At 52.7% G+C, this 14,650-nt stretch overlaps 5 protein-coding genes across 5 annotated transcripts; 3 read left to right on the forward strand and 2 right to left on the reverse strand.

The window, feature by feature from the left end:
• Window positions 1-1,129: 1,129 nt before the first annotated feature.
• B0H65DRAFT_473315 (uncharacterized protein) lies at window positions 1,130-4,759 on the reverse strand. The gene is made up of 6 exons (XM_062827197.1): window positions 4,176-4,759; window positions 3,900-4,006; window positions 3,014-3,841; window positions 2,700-2,956; window positions 1,636-2,637; window positions 1,130-1,550 (listed from the first exon to the last, which is right to left on the reverse strand). The coding sequence occupies exons 1-6, from the start codon at window positions 4,392-4,394 to the stop codon at window positions 1,405-1,407; spliced, it is 2,559 nt and encodes an 852-aa protein (XP_062679678.1). The 5' UTR covers window positions 4,395-4,759; the 3' UTR covers window positions 1,130-1,404.
• Window positions 4,760-8,511, forward strand: B0H65DRAFT_473318 (armadillo-type protein). Its single transcript, XM_062827198.1, has 2 exons — window positions 4,760-4,999; window positions 5,055-8,511. The coding sequence occupies exons 1-2, from the start codon at window positions 4,949-4,951 to the stop codon at window positions 8,370-8,372; spliced, it is 3,369 nt and encodes a 1,122-aa protein (XP_062679679.1). The 5' UTR covers window positions 4,760-4,948; the 3' UTR covers window positions 8,373-8,511.
• A 458-nt stretch (window positions 8,512-8,969) lies between these two features.
• B0H65DRAFT_551167 (Emopamil binding protein-domain-containing protein) lies at window positions 8,970-10,313 on the forward strand (the record flags this gene model as incomplete). Its single annotated transcript, XM_062829792.1, has 4 exons — window positions 8,970-9,219; window positions 9,398-9,424; window positions 9,484-9,858; window positions 9,925-10,313. 4 exons carry the CDS (start codon window positions 8,970-8,972, stop codon window positions 10,311-10,313), a joined length of 1,041 nt encoding a protein of 346 aa, XP_062679680.1.
• A 987-nt stretch (window positions 10,314-11,300) lies between these two features.
• Window positions 11,301-13,317, forward strand: B0H65DRAFT_269071 (uncharacterized protein). The gene is made up of 2 exons (XM_062822728.1): window positions 11,301-12,009; window positions 12,078-13,317. Exons 1-2 carry the CDS (start codon window positions 11,501-11,503, stop codon window positions 13,078-13,080), a joined length of 1,512 nt encoding a protein of 503 aa, XP_062679681.1. The 5' UTR covers window positions 11,301-11,500; the 3' UTR covers window positions 13,081-13,317.
• Window positions 13,313-14,618, reverse strand: B0H65DRAFT_473325 (pre-mRNA splicing factor ini1). Its single transcript, XM_062827199.1, has 3 exons — window positions 14,211-14,618; window positions 13,804-14,077; window positions 13,313-13,652 (listed from the first exon to the last, which is right to left on the reverse strand). The coding sequence occupies exons 1-3, from the start codon at window positions 14,225-14,227 to the stop codon at window positions 13,617-13,619; spliced, it is 327 nt and encodes a 108-aa protein (XP_062679682.1). The 5' UTR covers window positions 14,228-14,618; the 3' UTR covers window positions 13,313-13,616.
• Window positions 14,619-14,650: the final 32 nt, after the last annotated feature.

The following is a 14,650-nucleotide window of genomic DNA, read 5'->3' on the forward strand; positions in this document are numbered from 1 at the left end:
GATTCTCATAGCTTCAAAAAAGCTTCATGGAATACCCACGTTGAAGACATATTTTCGTTACATTTTCATTCCTCCAAGTGGAAGAGCATGGCAAGTTTTCACATAGAGGATAAGAATATTCTGGGCGTGCGTAGTATCTTCGTCTTTGAACAACAGCCGAAAAAGACATATAGGGCTCGGCCTTGCCAAGGTGGTCTGGGCTGGGCTAGATGAATGTTGATGAAGATATGTAGTCAAGGAGATGATCACTGGCCCGAAGATATGCCGTTACCAACGGTACCCTTGATCTCACTTTCACAAACACCAAACAATATTGCGTGCAATGATAGACTACACCAGTTCTTTCAGTGCCTTCTTGTCCCATAGATCGAGTAAGTGTAGTGGCTGTTTCTTGCCTTCAAGGTTGACATGAATCAGTGGTAATCCAGGGTCTGAGTAAGTAAATCCATACTGGTTGGCTTGTACCTGTCGGTGCTTTGACGACGCAAGGTAGCATCCACAATTGATCACTCGACTACCAAACTTCGGGTAGCCTTTTTCCGGAAGAGTGAAATAAAGTTATTATGTTCTCTCATGAGAAACCACTTCCCACAACGCAAACAATCGGTAAGGGTTAGGGTTTTGTATGCTTTCGAAACAGATGGCCAAAAAGGGGGAATATTCGAAGTGGTTGAGAACACTCAACTGCTGTTCGACCACATTGTTCATTCAGACTGAACAGTTATTTGTGAACGGGCAAACATGCCCGAATCTGCCGGAGGTAGCCCACACTAGGTGCATTGACCGCTGAAGTTTTCAATTCTGTTAAGGCACACACACATGGACCATGTCACCGGGGAAGCAAACCTCAAACCCGTGAAATTGCAACAGCGAAGTCGAAGAATGTGATAACAAGATCTTTCTGCCCCGAGATGGCAATTGCAATTTTCTGGATGGCCTGGACTTGCGCAGATTGTGTGGTAGTTGATTCGATTCGCATTTGGATTCTCATGACGGTCGGTTCCAATGGGCGTACAAGTACAAAGCTCCTTTCCTAAACCAGGACTGGCGTGGCAATAGCGGACCGCTATAGGGAGGTTAAGTTTAATCTTGAGTCTTTGATATCAGATATAAGACAAGACTACAGGCCCTCAACCGATCGTGATAAAGTAAAAGTTGTTTGCTTTTGATTTCCTCTTTCTCGTTCCACTTCCACTTCACAGCTGGTCAGACTAGAAAGACAAGTCCCTACGTAAGTAACCTACACCCTTTGCACACACTCAATGAAAAAGACCTCCACAATGAATTCAGCTTCATGGAAGCTTGCTATCCCCGACTTTACCACGATACCCTCCCATTTTACATACCCTAACCTACCCTACCCTTTCATGCAATCCTAATCCTAACTAACCCCAATCCTACTTACTACATAGGACCAACACCCAAATAATTAGACGTAAAGCTCCAGTCAAAGTCGTCCATAAACGCGTTCCATTCGAGCCGTTGAAAGGGGTCTCCTAATCCTCCGCCGAGAGAAGAAGAGTCGGGATTGTTTCCTAGTCTTCCGTCTGCTAATTAAAAAGAGTTAGCATAACCAAAGCCCGTCCGCAAGTTGAAGAAGGGTGGTAAGGGACAAAAAAAAGACAAAATACTTACGAATACCTTCACCACTTCCATCCTGCCCATTCATACTCTGTTGTGGGTATTGTCCTTGCCCTCCTTGCCCTCCTCCTCCTTGACTTTGCCCATACGCACCGCCATAGACTCCAGCACCATGTTGCCCATGTTGACCTTGACCTTGACCCTGACTTTGCTGCTGCTGACCAGCACCACCCAGTTGTCCTCCTCCCTGCTGACCACCCAATTGTCCCTCTCCTCCTCCCTGCCCTCCTCCCTGATGTCCAGGAGGATTCATCCCCATCCCCATCCCCATCCCACCAACACTAGCCTTGGCCTTCTCAATATGCTGCTTCCACCTCCGCAAACAACCAAACGTCAAACTAGATCCCAGCCGATGTCTAAACACCGTCGTCGCTCCTCGCATTCCAACTTGCTGCTGATCATGGGAGTGTTGGGGACTGTTATAGTCAGGATCTGTTGGATCTAATAGGGTTTCGTACCGCGGCAGCGCATGCCGCATGTCCCAGTACTTCTCTACCATGTTTGAGGCGCGCATGACCAGGTCGTCGCGCTGCACGGAGCAGCATCGGATTATCCGGAGAGCTTCGCGGACGAAGGGGTCGGCTGTGTCTGAACTGTTGGTGGTGGTGGTGGATGTTTTGTTGTTGTTGGTGTTGGTGCTGCTGCTGTTATTAGTGGTATTGGTGTTGTTGCTACTGTTGTTGTTGTTGTTACTGGCGCCCATATACGGCGCATTAAGTGCATTACTGTGGTTTTTGGTATACGGGGGCTGGGCAAGGTTCAGCGTCATGAACACGCAGATGGCGCTGAGCAAGGTGCGAAAGACAAAGTTGGGCGAGTAGTGCAGGAAGGCGGACTGGCTCTGCAGGGAGCGGGCTTGGTTGATGAGAGCCTCGGCCGTGATGTAGGCCTTGATGGCGTTGCGCTTGAGCATCTCTTCGCTGTAGCCGGGGAGGGGCATGAAGTAGTAGGTTTGAATCTCGAGGAGGGTGGAGAGGAGGATGAAGTTGTCGAGGTCTGCCTTTAATGTTAGTGGGGGGATGATACCGTAGAATAAGTTGAGTAGGATGGTTGCTCACCTGAGTTATCTGGGTACAGTAAACATTGGATTTTACTGTACTCCTCTTCCATTTGCGCGACTAAGCGGTGTGAAACACCTTGGGACTGTTCGAGAGAGGCTGACATGGTGCTGATGAGTTTATTGGCGAACCTGGCGGTTTCCAGATGCAAGATGAAGTAGCGAGGCATCGATATCGAGCTACTTCCGTCTAGAAGTGAGTCTATAGTCTGATTGAATAGCAGACTCGGAGACGGACATCCCATATAAGCAGCAGCTCTGTATGTGAAAGGTTAGCATGAGTTGATAGGCTGAGCATCGTTAGTTTTGACTTACCGGTGAGATATAATGGCACACCCAGCCCATGTATATATCGCCTCCTCATCGGTTGTATCGACTTTATCCAGCAGCCCGGTAAACTCTGTATGAGCACCACGGCCGGTGTGAAGCCCTGTCAAGAGAGCCGAGTTCATGGCTATGCCAGTAAAGATCATTGACGGGTCAGTCAAAAACCTGATATCAGGATTTGGCCATGTCGCAACGAGCAGCAAGGCGTTTATGATGGGCAGCTTCAGCGGCGGCCGTGATATCGCGTTCCATATTTCCGGTAACAGCGAGTCCATCAAAAACTGATATACCAAGTCATCCTTGGCAAACCGACGGCATGCCGTCATTATGATGGCCCAGAAGAGGACGTGACCCCTCTCATAGCAGATGTCTGGATCCCGCTGGAGAACGACGGGGAAGTAAGGGTGAAAGTGCTCGAAGTATCTGTCGAAATAGTAGTTTATGTCGTCTCCGGAGAACACACGTGAACCGAGGGCTCGAGGTTGAGCTGGACGCCTGAACCCAGCCAGACTGAAGCTGACAGAGGCAGCATCGTTTGCTCTGGGGGTAGGAGTAGAGGCTTCGCTGGATATGGAGAAGGGCCTTGGCCGAGTGAAGATGGGCGGCGGTAGTGTTGGAACACCAAGACCAGAAAGAAAAGGGCCGGGTAGGGTTCCAGGTAGGGTGAGTTGTGGGAGTGAAGGAACTGGCGGACTCGCGCTCGAGAACTGAACCGGACGTATAGGAGGCAGTTCGGTAGTTAGGCCGCCGAGTGAGGGTCTTGGAGCAACAGTGTTCTTAAGTGACTGGAGTTCGGCCGCCAACTCTTCCAGCTTGCTATCGAGAGTTAGCTGACAGTAGGGGTACCCTAACCCTGGACTTTTATGTCACCAACCTCTTTTTTGACGCTCTCTTATAGTTCTTGTCCACGATGCACTCAAGGTCTAGCTTGGTGCACCGCAGACACGGTTGTCCCGGAGTAAGACTTGCATTACATCTCACCTGTGGAGTGTGTGTGTAACGTTAGCCAGGCCAATCAATGGTGGGAGCAAGATGAGAGAAAAGCATGGTATAAAAACAGAGCGGGAGGTCTTGAGTAGATCACACATCAGGTCCATGCCGCTGCTGCCATGTTGAATGGGAAAGGGTTGTTCATAGAGAATCCTCATACCTTGGAGTCTCGGCACCGAATGCAGGCTGTGTTTCGCCGTATCCTGGGTGGCGTTGAGCCTGTTGAAGGTGGTGGTGGCCCGGGGGGTAGTGACGAGCGGTCTCTCGGAACCGGTTTCGGCGATACATCCCGTCCAACGGTCCCGGCTCCGGCGACGGTCACGGTATCGGCAGAAGTGACAGGTGGAGTTGCAGAGTCGGGGTTCCTCGGTAGGGCCATGGATCGAGGTGGGAACGAGGTACTCTCGAATTGTCAAGAGACATTTAGATGATTCAATGATTCTTCAATGCAAAGGGAGGTTACAACACGAAACCAAAGAGACGCGCAAAACTGGAGCTGCTATAGCGGATTCGGCCACCGCCAAGTATACAAAGGCGACAAGGTCTGATACAGTCAGCTCCAGCGGCAGCTCCCGTCGACTGCGATCCCTACTGCCATTGCGATAGCCCGAATTCGGTTGTTGCCCTGTAATCGCGGTTGCCCGGGAGTCGTGGAAGGTGCTGTGTCACGTGGAAGAGCCTGGAGTACCCGCTGAAAAAAAGGTCAAAACCACTGGACGTTAGGGCGCTTTGTCCCTCTGTCAGTGGGTAAACATCAACAACCTGAACCCACCTCACTGAACTTTCCATCGCAAACTGTCCCGTCGCCAAACGAATATGCAACCTCCAATTCCTCAAAATTCTGGCCATTTCCATCCTACAGGTCGCACCTTGGCGTCCACAAGAAGAACCAAACTGATGGACGGCATCTGATAATGCGCAAAATCAATCAACATGGCCACCACCATCGCAACCCCTGGTCCGCGTAATGACTTCTTCAAGCAGGTTCGTGCAAATCGAACCATTATTCGGCGTCTCTGATGATGCTGACCCCTCTCAGCTCAGGACGGTCTGTGTCCCCTTGAGTCGCCTCGCGCTCCAGTCAACAGACAAGGCGGCTGCTTCCAAAGAAATCTTCACTCTGGTCGAGTCGCTTAGTGGCTTATGGGCAGCTCAAGTGAGCAGTGATGCCACCGTTCTGGATGAGAAGCTGGCCGAATATACCTTCTTCCCTGTCAGCCATCTGCTCCGCTTCCATGATCAGTTCCCGATACGCGTAATCGAAGCCATCATCAAGCTGCTAAGGTTCCTCATCCAATACGGCTGGAAGCAGAAGATCTCGGAGGACCTGGCCATACAGCTGCTCTTCTTCTTCTCCTTCACCATTGGCGGTAGTCCGGGGCAGGCCAAGAAGCGTGATGTGCCCGAGGAAACCGTCGTGGAAGGATTCAAAGCTCTCGAGGTTCTCATTACCGCGATAGGGCCCTCCAACTTACTGGCAAGTAAGGCACCCGATGAGCAAAATGAGACAGTGTCCGCATTGGGTCCTGCTATTACGGTCATGCTGGATGGCATCACCGATGGTGTTGCCCCTGCCGTCCAGCTGGAAGCACTGCAATGCTTGCAAGCTGTTTACACTACAACACGCAATCAGCATGTCCTTGCCAGGTTTCTTCCGGGTACGGTGTCCTCGCTCACCAAAGTCCTGGCACCGCCGCTTCAACAAAAGACACAGAGGAGGGTTCTTGTGCGATGCTTACAGGTCCTCAATATCGTTCTTGTGAACGTGCTGAGTGACATCAAGGTTCGCGGAATCTTGAAGCAGATTGAAACGGAAGACAAAGCGAAACAGACCGCTCAGCCCAGCGGTGGCACGGAAAAGCCTCAAACTGAACTGACACCCGCTTGGCTCAGGGCTACGACAGCTCAGATCAAAATCGCCTTGGCCGCAGCGCTCAAAGTACGAACTCATGAGGCTCAGGACGTCCAGTCAGCTGTCAGCAAGTTCTGTATCAGCTTGTTGGACGAATGTCACTTATCACTAGCCAACTGCCAGGCGATCCTAGTAGAGAGCGCAATGATGGTCGAGAACGAAGAGACCGAACGGTCAATGCTCGAGACTAGCTTGCAGGATCTTGCGGCTATACACCCCGAGTTGGGCGATTGTATTCAGGCTACGCTATACAACTGGGTTACTAGCCTCCCCAGGTTGATTCAGTCTAATGATGAGCGCATCAAGCAACTTGCAGTTAGAAATATCCTCAGAGGCTCCAGGATGGCTTCAGGCATGGGAATGGACTCGTCGACACTGAATGATTCGTTAGGCGATTCCCTGCGGGACAGCATAGTTGCCCTGGTCAAGAGCTCAAAGCCCTCGAAGGTGGTGGGAGATGTTGATGAGAATACTCTGTCTACAGCCACTGACCTTACTGTGTCACGACCTGACATTCAGTCATACCCTCCAGTTTTGCTGGACTCGGAGGGCATTAAGTCGACAAGAGCAGAAATCACCAAGCTGATAGCCAACATTGGCTCACCAGCTCAGCAGACAAAGCTAGCCGCTGCCATGCTAGGTTATTTACGAGACTCCGAAGGCGTCGAGCAAATCGCCTCATACTGGCTCGCCTTTGAGCTTCTCAAGACCACGTATAACAGCACATCGGATATGGAAGACCTGTTGGACATGTCTTCTCTCGATGAGAACCAATACCAAGAACAGGTGTTCCAGGAGCTCTACGATTTCTCTGCGTCCATCTTGGCTTCCCATTCAGACGCACAAGACAACGACTGGCGTATCGAGGCGATTGCTCTCGAAGTGACTGCTTTTGCGGCATCCAGGATGAAGGAGGATTTCCGGCCGGAGCTGATCGACGTGCTCTACCCTGTCACCACATTCCTCGGGTCGTCCACACCCCAACTGCGCAGTCATGCCATCACTACACTGAATGTGATAGCGGCCTCTTGCGGATACAAGAGCGTCTCGGAGCTAGTTGTCGATAACGCAGATTACATGGTCAACTCTATCTCTCTCCGCCTCAACACCTTTGACATCTCACCAGCCTCCACCAAGGTATTGGTGATGTTGATACGCCTAACGGGGCCAAGGTTGATTCCCTTCCTGGACGACGTTGTAGCCGCCATTTTCGCCGCCCTTGACAACTATCACGGCTACCCCGTATTTGTCGAGAGCCTGTTCTCTGTCCTCTCCGAGGTAGTCACCCAAGGCGTCAAATCGGACATGCTGCTTCTCGAGGGATCCAACCATCAAGCCGTCAGCCACCTCAAACGAGGCCCACAACCACTCGGCGTCGACACCATCGTCGACACCCTCAACAAACGTGCCAAGCGAGCCAAGCGAGCCCGAGAAGAAGAAGAGGCCGAACCGTCCGAACCGCACCCCAAGAAACCCTGGGGCCCGGATAAAACCAAAGAAGCATCCCAAGCCAAGTCGCTTCTCGACCAATTGGAAAACCCCGACCCGGACGAAGACGAAAAGGAAGGTGGTCTACCAGATGACCCTTCCTCCGCCCTCGCCGCCCGCGAAGACGACGAAAAGAAGAACCAACCCTCCAACACGCCCACCTACGCCTTGCTCACCCGCGTCCTCACCCTCTCGCAGCACTACCTCACCTCTCCCACGCCTACCCTGCGGAAGTCTCTGCTAGACCTCGTGGCGACCGTTTCCCCTGCCCTAGCGCCGGACGAGAACGCCTTCTTGCCGCTGGTCCATACGGTCTGGCCGGTCGTGGTAGCCCGGATCAAAGACCCGGAACCGTTCGTGGCGATTGCGGCATGCAAGGCACTGGGAAGCATGTGTGAAGCCGCGGGCGATTTCATGGCTAGTAGATTCAAGCAGGAGTGGGGAGATGGGATGGCAAAGTGGTTGAGGGGGGTTAAGAGGGAGGCTGTCAAAGGGAGGGGGGAGATGCCGAGGAGGACTGGGACGGGAGCTGGAAGGGCGTTCATCACTGGTGGTAAGAAGGCCGAGGACATGGAGATTGTGTTGCCTATTCGTGATGTCAACGGTGGAGAGCTGAGCTCGAAGCAGTTGGTTTCGACAACGAGCTCTACCAGTGGGGCACTGGGCAGGTTCTCGCAGGCTCATCAGTTGTGGGACGCGGCGCTGGGGTTGGTTACGGCCATTCTGAAGTATGTGAGGGTGGATGACGAAATGTTCGATGAGATGCTGGAGGTGGTGGTTGATGTGTTACATGAGCCGGAGAGGAGGGAGTTGAAGGAGGCGTTGGAGACGATCAATGCTGATGCTGTTTGGTTGGCGTTGTATGAGAGGGGGAGAGTGAAGGGGGTCAAGAGTACGCCACGGGCTGTGAAGGGGTTTGGGTTTGAGTTTGTCAGAGTATCGGGTGTGGTGGCTTAAGAGAGACTGAACCCCTATGATGATACAGGTAGTGTAGATATGTGCCTACATGATTCCAATGAGTTTGTACAAGATGAATCGCGATGTGATCAAGATCGAGCTTGACTTAAGAAAAGTGCAGGGTAAGTGACGATAACCGACGTCGGCCCCCCAACCGAGTCCAATATCTTGAGCAAGTAAGGGGTTAGGGTTAAGCATGCTACTTCGGCTTACCCCTCCCGATAGAACCCATCCAACCACGCGCATCCTCCTGCAGGCTGCAGTACGCTTCCGTTCATGCCGTTGGTTAATTTGTCCTATCAAATTCCGTTTCAGCTTTCCATCCCATTGAGATTGTGCGTGCGGGACACCCAGCCAGGCGGGCGGTGTGGAACTTTCGTCTCAACAACTTTCGAGCGCAGTCTTCAGGGTCCACGGGGCCCTTGTGCAGTTGTGCTTCAAAAACACCAGTCATCTTACACAAATTCACACGAAGCAACATCTCCACATAAACAAAACAAAACCACACCATTATCATATAAATCCATTTCACGGTTGATAGCCCGTTTTGTTTCTCTCTTTTTCAACTCAAATACGGCCATAAGGGAGCAAGCAACAATGTCCTCCTTCCTAAAATTCCTCGTCTCCTCCGGGGACGCCAACTCGTCACGCCGGCACAAACATCCTTACTACCCGCGTGAGGTGGTCGTCCCCAACTATGCGCCCAACACGCTCACGCTGCCCATGGTGCTCGGTGCATTTGGCGGAGCCGTGACGCTCTTGATGGTGGGAGTGGTGGCTGTGGGCAAGAAGGTTAATAAGCGGTTGACGTGGAAGGATGCGGGGGCGTTGGCGTGGTTTACGTTATGTGAGTTGCATTTTCTTCTTGGAGTGGGCAGTTGATGAAGGGGGTATGTGAGGAAAGGGAGGGGCGGGGAATGATGGATATGTTGAGGTTTGAGAGCAGACGGGAGGGATTGGTGTGCAAAGTGGGCAGAGGAGTTGATGAGTCAAGATGAGATTTGCTAATGAATATATGTGAACAGGTGGTTTCTTGCATTGTTTCTTTGAAGGTAAGCTTGGGTATCAGCAATGTCATTTCTTCGATTTACCTAACTAACGACATCCTCAGGATATTACGTCCTCAACCACGCCACCCTCGCCGGCAAGCAAGACATCTTCGCCCAGCTGTGGAAGGAGTACGCGCTATCCGACTCGCGGTACATGACCTCCGATCCGTTCATGCTCTGCATCGAGGCCTTGACTGTTCTCACCTGGGGCCCTCTCTCCTTCCTGGCCGCTTTTGCCATCATCAAGGGCAACACCAGCCTCCGCCACATCACCCAGACCATCGTCAGCGTCGGCCACCTCTACGGCGTCGCCCTCTACTTTGGGACTTGCTTCTTCCAGGAGAAGTTCCGCGGCATCTCGTACAGCAGACCGGAGACGCTGTATTACTGGGTTTACTATGCCGGCATGAACGCGCCTTGGGTTATTGTCCCTGCTAGTACGTCCCCCTTCCCTTCTCCTATCCCCGATGATTTTTTTTCCGACAAAACTAACAAATCCCCAGTCCTCCTCTTCCAAAGCAGCAAAACCATCAGCCAAGGCCTCTCGGTCCTCAACAAAGTCAAGAGCATGAAGGGCGGCGATTCATCCGCCTCCGGTAGCAGCAGCATCTACAGCGGCAAGGCAGAAAGCATCAGGTCCTTTGATGGCAGCAGTGAAAGCAAGAGCAGCAGCAGCAGAAAGGCCGACAGGGAAAGCAAGCGCGAACCCAGCAGGGATAGCAGAGATGGAGGCAAAGAAAGGAGGGATCGCGTCGAGCGCGAGCAGGCGGCCTACCTCAGAGATGAGGGCAGGCCGGAGAGCATTGCGGAGAGCAGATATGAGATCTGGGAGGAGAGCAGGGCGGATGCGAGGGAACAGTTGAGGAAGAAGAAGACGGGTCGGAGGGAGTAAAGATGGATATGATCTTATGGAATAGTGTTGCGGTGTTGGCCATCAAGGTGTGAGGCTTGTTTACAGAGATGGGATGACAGAACACGCACGAGCCGGGATGGGCCGGTTCTTGCATTGCAGCCCGGAGTGGTGGGATCCACTTCTGCAGTCCGGTGATGCGGGCGCACGCTCGGGATCGGACCGGGCGTTGGGACATGTGCAGTTCTCGTGGCTCTCGGTCTCGGGTTGATGAATGATGGGTTGGATCGGCGTCTTGGTGTTTTTACTTCGGATGAGTACATACTTATGGTCTGTTGGATAGACATTATGAGCTGCATTCTGTCTGGCGACCTACAGTGACCAAGTGCCTCGGCATGTTCATCACAGAGAGGAGTTTGCGAACTGTTCACAACCAACGGTTTCAATCCTCCGCATCATTGATCCTCCATGATGCAAAAGTGAAGCCATTCATGATCGTCCTCGATGGCACGTACGTGTCAACCCTTAAACCTTAATTAGATTAATTCACGATGGCTCACGTGCAGTCGACTTGGAGGGTGCGATCGAGTTAGACAGGTACTTTTGTTCACATGTTCTTATCCCTCTAATTGGATGTCCCTCTCTAATGACACCTTCCCCATACCCATTACAGATGCCATCCTTGTTGCTCCCTTGCCGTCTGCCAGGCCAACCCCGGATTGTGCCGAGGCTCACAGCTGACAAGACCCACTGCAAAAAGCCAACTGAAGGCAAGCGCTGTTGCGTTCTGTTGTCATTCATGAATGATCCTTTGTCTGGAATTGACATCAAATGACACTTGCATGCTCACCTGCTTCCGCGATCTCAACTCAGCATTTCCAATACTGCTTGATCGCATTGGATTGCGCATTTGATTGTCTCTGACATCCTTTCCACCATTAGCGAACGGGTTCACGCATCTCCCTCTTCGTTTTCAGCTCTCTTCGCGTGACAGACGGGGGCGCACCAGATTCCTATTCAGGCCAAGAGAGAAAACATCCGAGTTGACCTGCCACCGCTAGCCACCGCCAATCCCAATCGATCCCAGTTCGCTCCAACCCCCTCTCCAGGGCGTCCTCCCCCCGGTTTTTCCACTGCCCTGTCTATCGCGCAATTGCAATAATTCACACCCATCAACAACTAGGGGCTGAGGAAGTGGAAGACTACTGTACTCCAACAAATCAATCACGATGGCTTCCAATCTCGATACATCGTCATATCTCAGTCCGAGCATGAACGGATCCGGAATCATGTCGTCCTCGCTCTCATCGCTCTCGTCGTCCGTCTCCTCGGCGCGCCATTCGTCCTCGTCCAACATCTCCAAGGCCTACAGACAGGCCTCAACACTATTCCTCACCCGTCGACTACCCGAAGCCCTGTCGACCGTTCTACCTCTAATCACACCGTCTCCCTCCGAATCCGCCACTCCCGGCGATGTTGCTTCCGGCGCCGCTGCATTCGACCCGGCACCTGTCGCCAAGGCGTCGCGATCCACCAGGATAAAGGTGTGGAGTCTGTACCTGACCATCCTCAATGCGATTCTGGAGTTGAACTCGGACGAAGGCAAGGACGCCTTCGGCACGCAAGAGTGGAGGGCTCTCTGCCACAAGGTGCGCGAGGGCGAGGTTTGGGAGGAAGTCGTGCGCAATGGATACCATGGGTCGGAGGGAGACGTGGATGCGGATGTGGTTATCAACCTGTAAGTCGGCCGGCAACACAACACCATGATCACCAGCCAACAAGGTACTAACACCCCCATTTCCACAGAGCCACCCTCCTCCTCGGCCACGCCAAAACCCAAACCCTCAACCAAAAGCGTCTAGAAAACTACCTAGCCGCCGCCCGCACCCCCAACCTCGATCTGACCGACCGTCTCGGAGGAGGTCCCGCCGGCAGCGCTTCCTCCGCCTCTCTGGCCCGTCCATCCTCCAAATCTGGAGCGGCCGGACACGGCGCCGACACCCCGCGCGACCTCAACGCGCGCGTCAAGATCCTCGAGCTGTACACTTTGCACGTACTCCCGCGCAATGACGAGTGGGCGTGCGCGCGCGAGTTCATCAACATGAGCTCGGTCCTGGACGACGAGCGGAAAGAAGCCTTCATCCAGGCGCTGGACTCGCTGAAGGAAGAACAGGTGGAAGCGGAGCGTAAGGCGCGCGAAAAAGAGGATGCGATTCGCAAGGATATCGAGAACGCGCGCAAGCTGAGGGCGGAGAACGAGGAGAAAGAAAAGAAAAGGTTGGAGGAGGAAAGGCAGAAGAGAGAGGCGGCGGCGGCAAGTACGGCTGTTAGTGTGGGGAGCGGACCGACGACGGAAGGGGATTTTGGTGTTGATGGTGGTTCCGCGGCTAAGGGGACGGGAACGGGGACGACGAAGAAACCGAGTTTGAAGAAGAAGGCTTCTTCGTTGAAGAATGGGGGGGCTTCGTCGTCGTCGGCGTCTGCGAAACCGGGCAGGCCGTCGAGGAAGGGAGCGTCGTCACCGACTGCGACCAAGACGACGGGCTCTTCTTCGAGTGTGGTGGCCAGTCCTGGGATGGGGACGAGGGCGACTTTGATATTGAACAATATCCGGTCGGTGCTGGATCAGGTTATGACAGCATTCCATGGGAACCCGTTCCTGCTGTACCGGACGTTGGCGTTTATCATTGGGTTCTTGCTAATGTTCAGCAACAAGAGGGTGAGGGAGAGGATCACGAGGGTGGTGCAGCAGGGGTGGGGGAAAGTGAGGGCTACGGCTGGAATGGGGATGAAGGTTAGTTACATCTGATCCAAGCCTTTTTGCTGTTTGGATATCAGTATTGTTTGGGTGTTAGAAGGGGTGGAATATTCCTGCTCTGATGATAATTAGCATTGCGGCTGTTGGGGCAGCGGTTTTTGGCATGCGAGAGTATTGGTTTCAAGTCTATCGTTAATGGGTAATGCATCACGGAAAATAGCTTATTTCGTTTTCTGTTTATAATCAAGAGAGATGACACAAACATTGTAACCTGGTATGTGATACCAATATCTTTGAAGAAATGACCAAGGTCCTGTTAGTCGACGCCTGATCGATGGTACGTGCTTGCTTCTCAACTTCGTCTTTCTCCATTGTAAGCTTGCCCTCTTATGTTGTGTATGTAAACAAAACTCCTTAACGCCCATGATGCCGAATCAAATGCTGCTTGAGCTTGTGACAAATCCCTTTCTCAACATTGTGTTCCTTCCAATATTCTTGTTTCCTCTCCTCAGAGCATCCTTTGTATCAGAAAATTAAGCAATCCGAACAACCTTCCCACACGAGCCCGGACCCGGGCATCTCTATTGTTAAAATGTTCGATTTGTTTTCTTTTGGTAAAATAGCTGTTGTGCGAAAAAAGTACTCTGTTAGCCTTTGATCTCGATTTCTACCAGCACAGCACACCAGCACACGCCAATCCCATCCACCACTTATCCCACGGCAAGCCGAGGGGGTAGGGTGGAAAGGAAGGGTAAAGAGAAGAGGGAAACTTACATCCGTCCTGGAACTACCCAGATTTATAATCTTGGGACACCCATCCCTATCCTTTTCGAGTCTGGTGCACTCGAAGCAGTAGAACGCGTCCGAGATGCCCTCGCCGCCGCACACCACGCACTTGTTCTGGTAGTTGCCGAACGAGCACTCGTCGCAGATGCGCACCAGCGTCGTCGGCCGCACGTACGAGTCGCACACGGGGCACTTGCCGTCGCACTTGTCGCAAAGACGGCCGATGGCGATGCCGGATTGTTTGCGGCACATTACTAGATCGCTTTTAAAAGAAGAAGAAGAAGAGTTAGTAGGGGCATATTGAGGGGAGAGGGGGGTTTGTGGCGGTAAGAGAGGATGTCATGAAGGCGTAGGTAGGGCTGGGTAAGGAGGGAAGAGAGGATGGAAAGACGTACGGATGATGGCGAGACATGGTGGGCTAGAGGGTTTGGTGTTTTCGCGACGGCGGTTGAGAAGGATTGAATATCGGGGAGGTAGGCACGCGTGGTGCTGTCGCGTGGGATCAAGTGGTCACTCGGAAGATGCGCTACACGGTGAAGACGGTCTCGAATGGCGCTCGTGGTTGTAAGTCGAGGTCGGTATGGACGGTGATGTAAGGCGAAAGTTGCGACACTGGCGATAATGATAAGTTGTATCGTGTGGAATTGGATTTCGTCAGCCTCGGCAGTAAGTGGGTCGCGATGTGGCGTCTCTTCTAGCGTTTTCCGCGTTTTCGTTTGTCAGCCTCGTGGAAGAGCGGGATCTCGAATGCCAAGACATGCGACCTGTGCAGGAAAGTGGGGTTTGCTTCCCCAGCTGCTTCCCCGAACAGTGGATTCGAGCGGCCTCGAACAGC

This window comes from Neurospora tetraspora (genome assembly GCF_033439725.1).
Source record: "Neurospora tetraspora strain CBS 560.94 chromosome Unknown B0H65scaffold_6, whole genome shotgun sequence".
NCBI lineage: Eukaryota > Fungi > Ascomycota > Sordariomycetes > Sordariales > Sordariaceae > Neurospora > Neurospora tetraspora.

Bases quoted from the DNA above. Each gene is read 5' to 3' on its own strand.
- B0H65DRAFT_473325 (XM_062827199.1), bottom strand. The intron at 13,653-13,803 runs GTAAGTTTCCCT...TTCGCACAACAG, and splicing joins TGGGTAGTTCCAGGACGGAT to CTATTTTACCAAAAGAAAAC.
- B0H65DRAFT_269071 (XM_062822728.1), top strand. From the start codon at position 11,501: ATGGCTTCCAATCTCGATACATCGTCATATCTCAGTCCGAGCATGAAC. The intron at 12,010-12,077 runs GTAAGTCGGCCG...CCATTTCCACAG, and splicing joins GCGGATGTGGTTATCAACCT to AGCCACCCTCCTCCTCGGCC.
- B0H65DRAFT_473315 (XM_062827197.1), bottom strand. From the start codon at position 4,394: ATGGCCCTACCGAGGAACCCCGACTCTGCAACTCCACCTGTCACTTCT. The intron at 4,007-4,175 runs GTATGAGGATTC...CACACTCCACAG, and splicing joins TTCGGTGCCGAGACTCCAAG to GTGAGATGTAATGCAAGTCT. The intron at 2,957-3,013 runs GTAAGTCAAAAC...TTTCACATACAG, and splicing joins TGTGCCATTATATCTCACCG to AGCTGCTGCTTATATGGGAT.
- B0H65DRAFT_473318 (XM_062827198.1), top strand. From the start codon at position 4,949: ATGGCCACCACCATCGCAACCCCTGGTCCGCGTAATGACTTCTTCAAG. The intron at 5,000-5,054 runs GTTCGTGCAAAT...GACCCCTCTCAG, and splicing joins GTAATGACTTCTTCAAGCAG to CTCAGGACGGTCTGTGTCCC.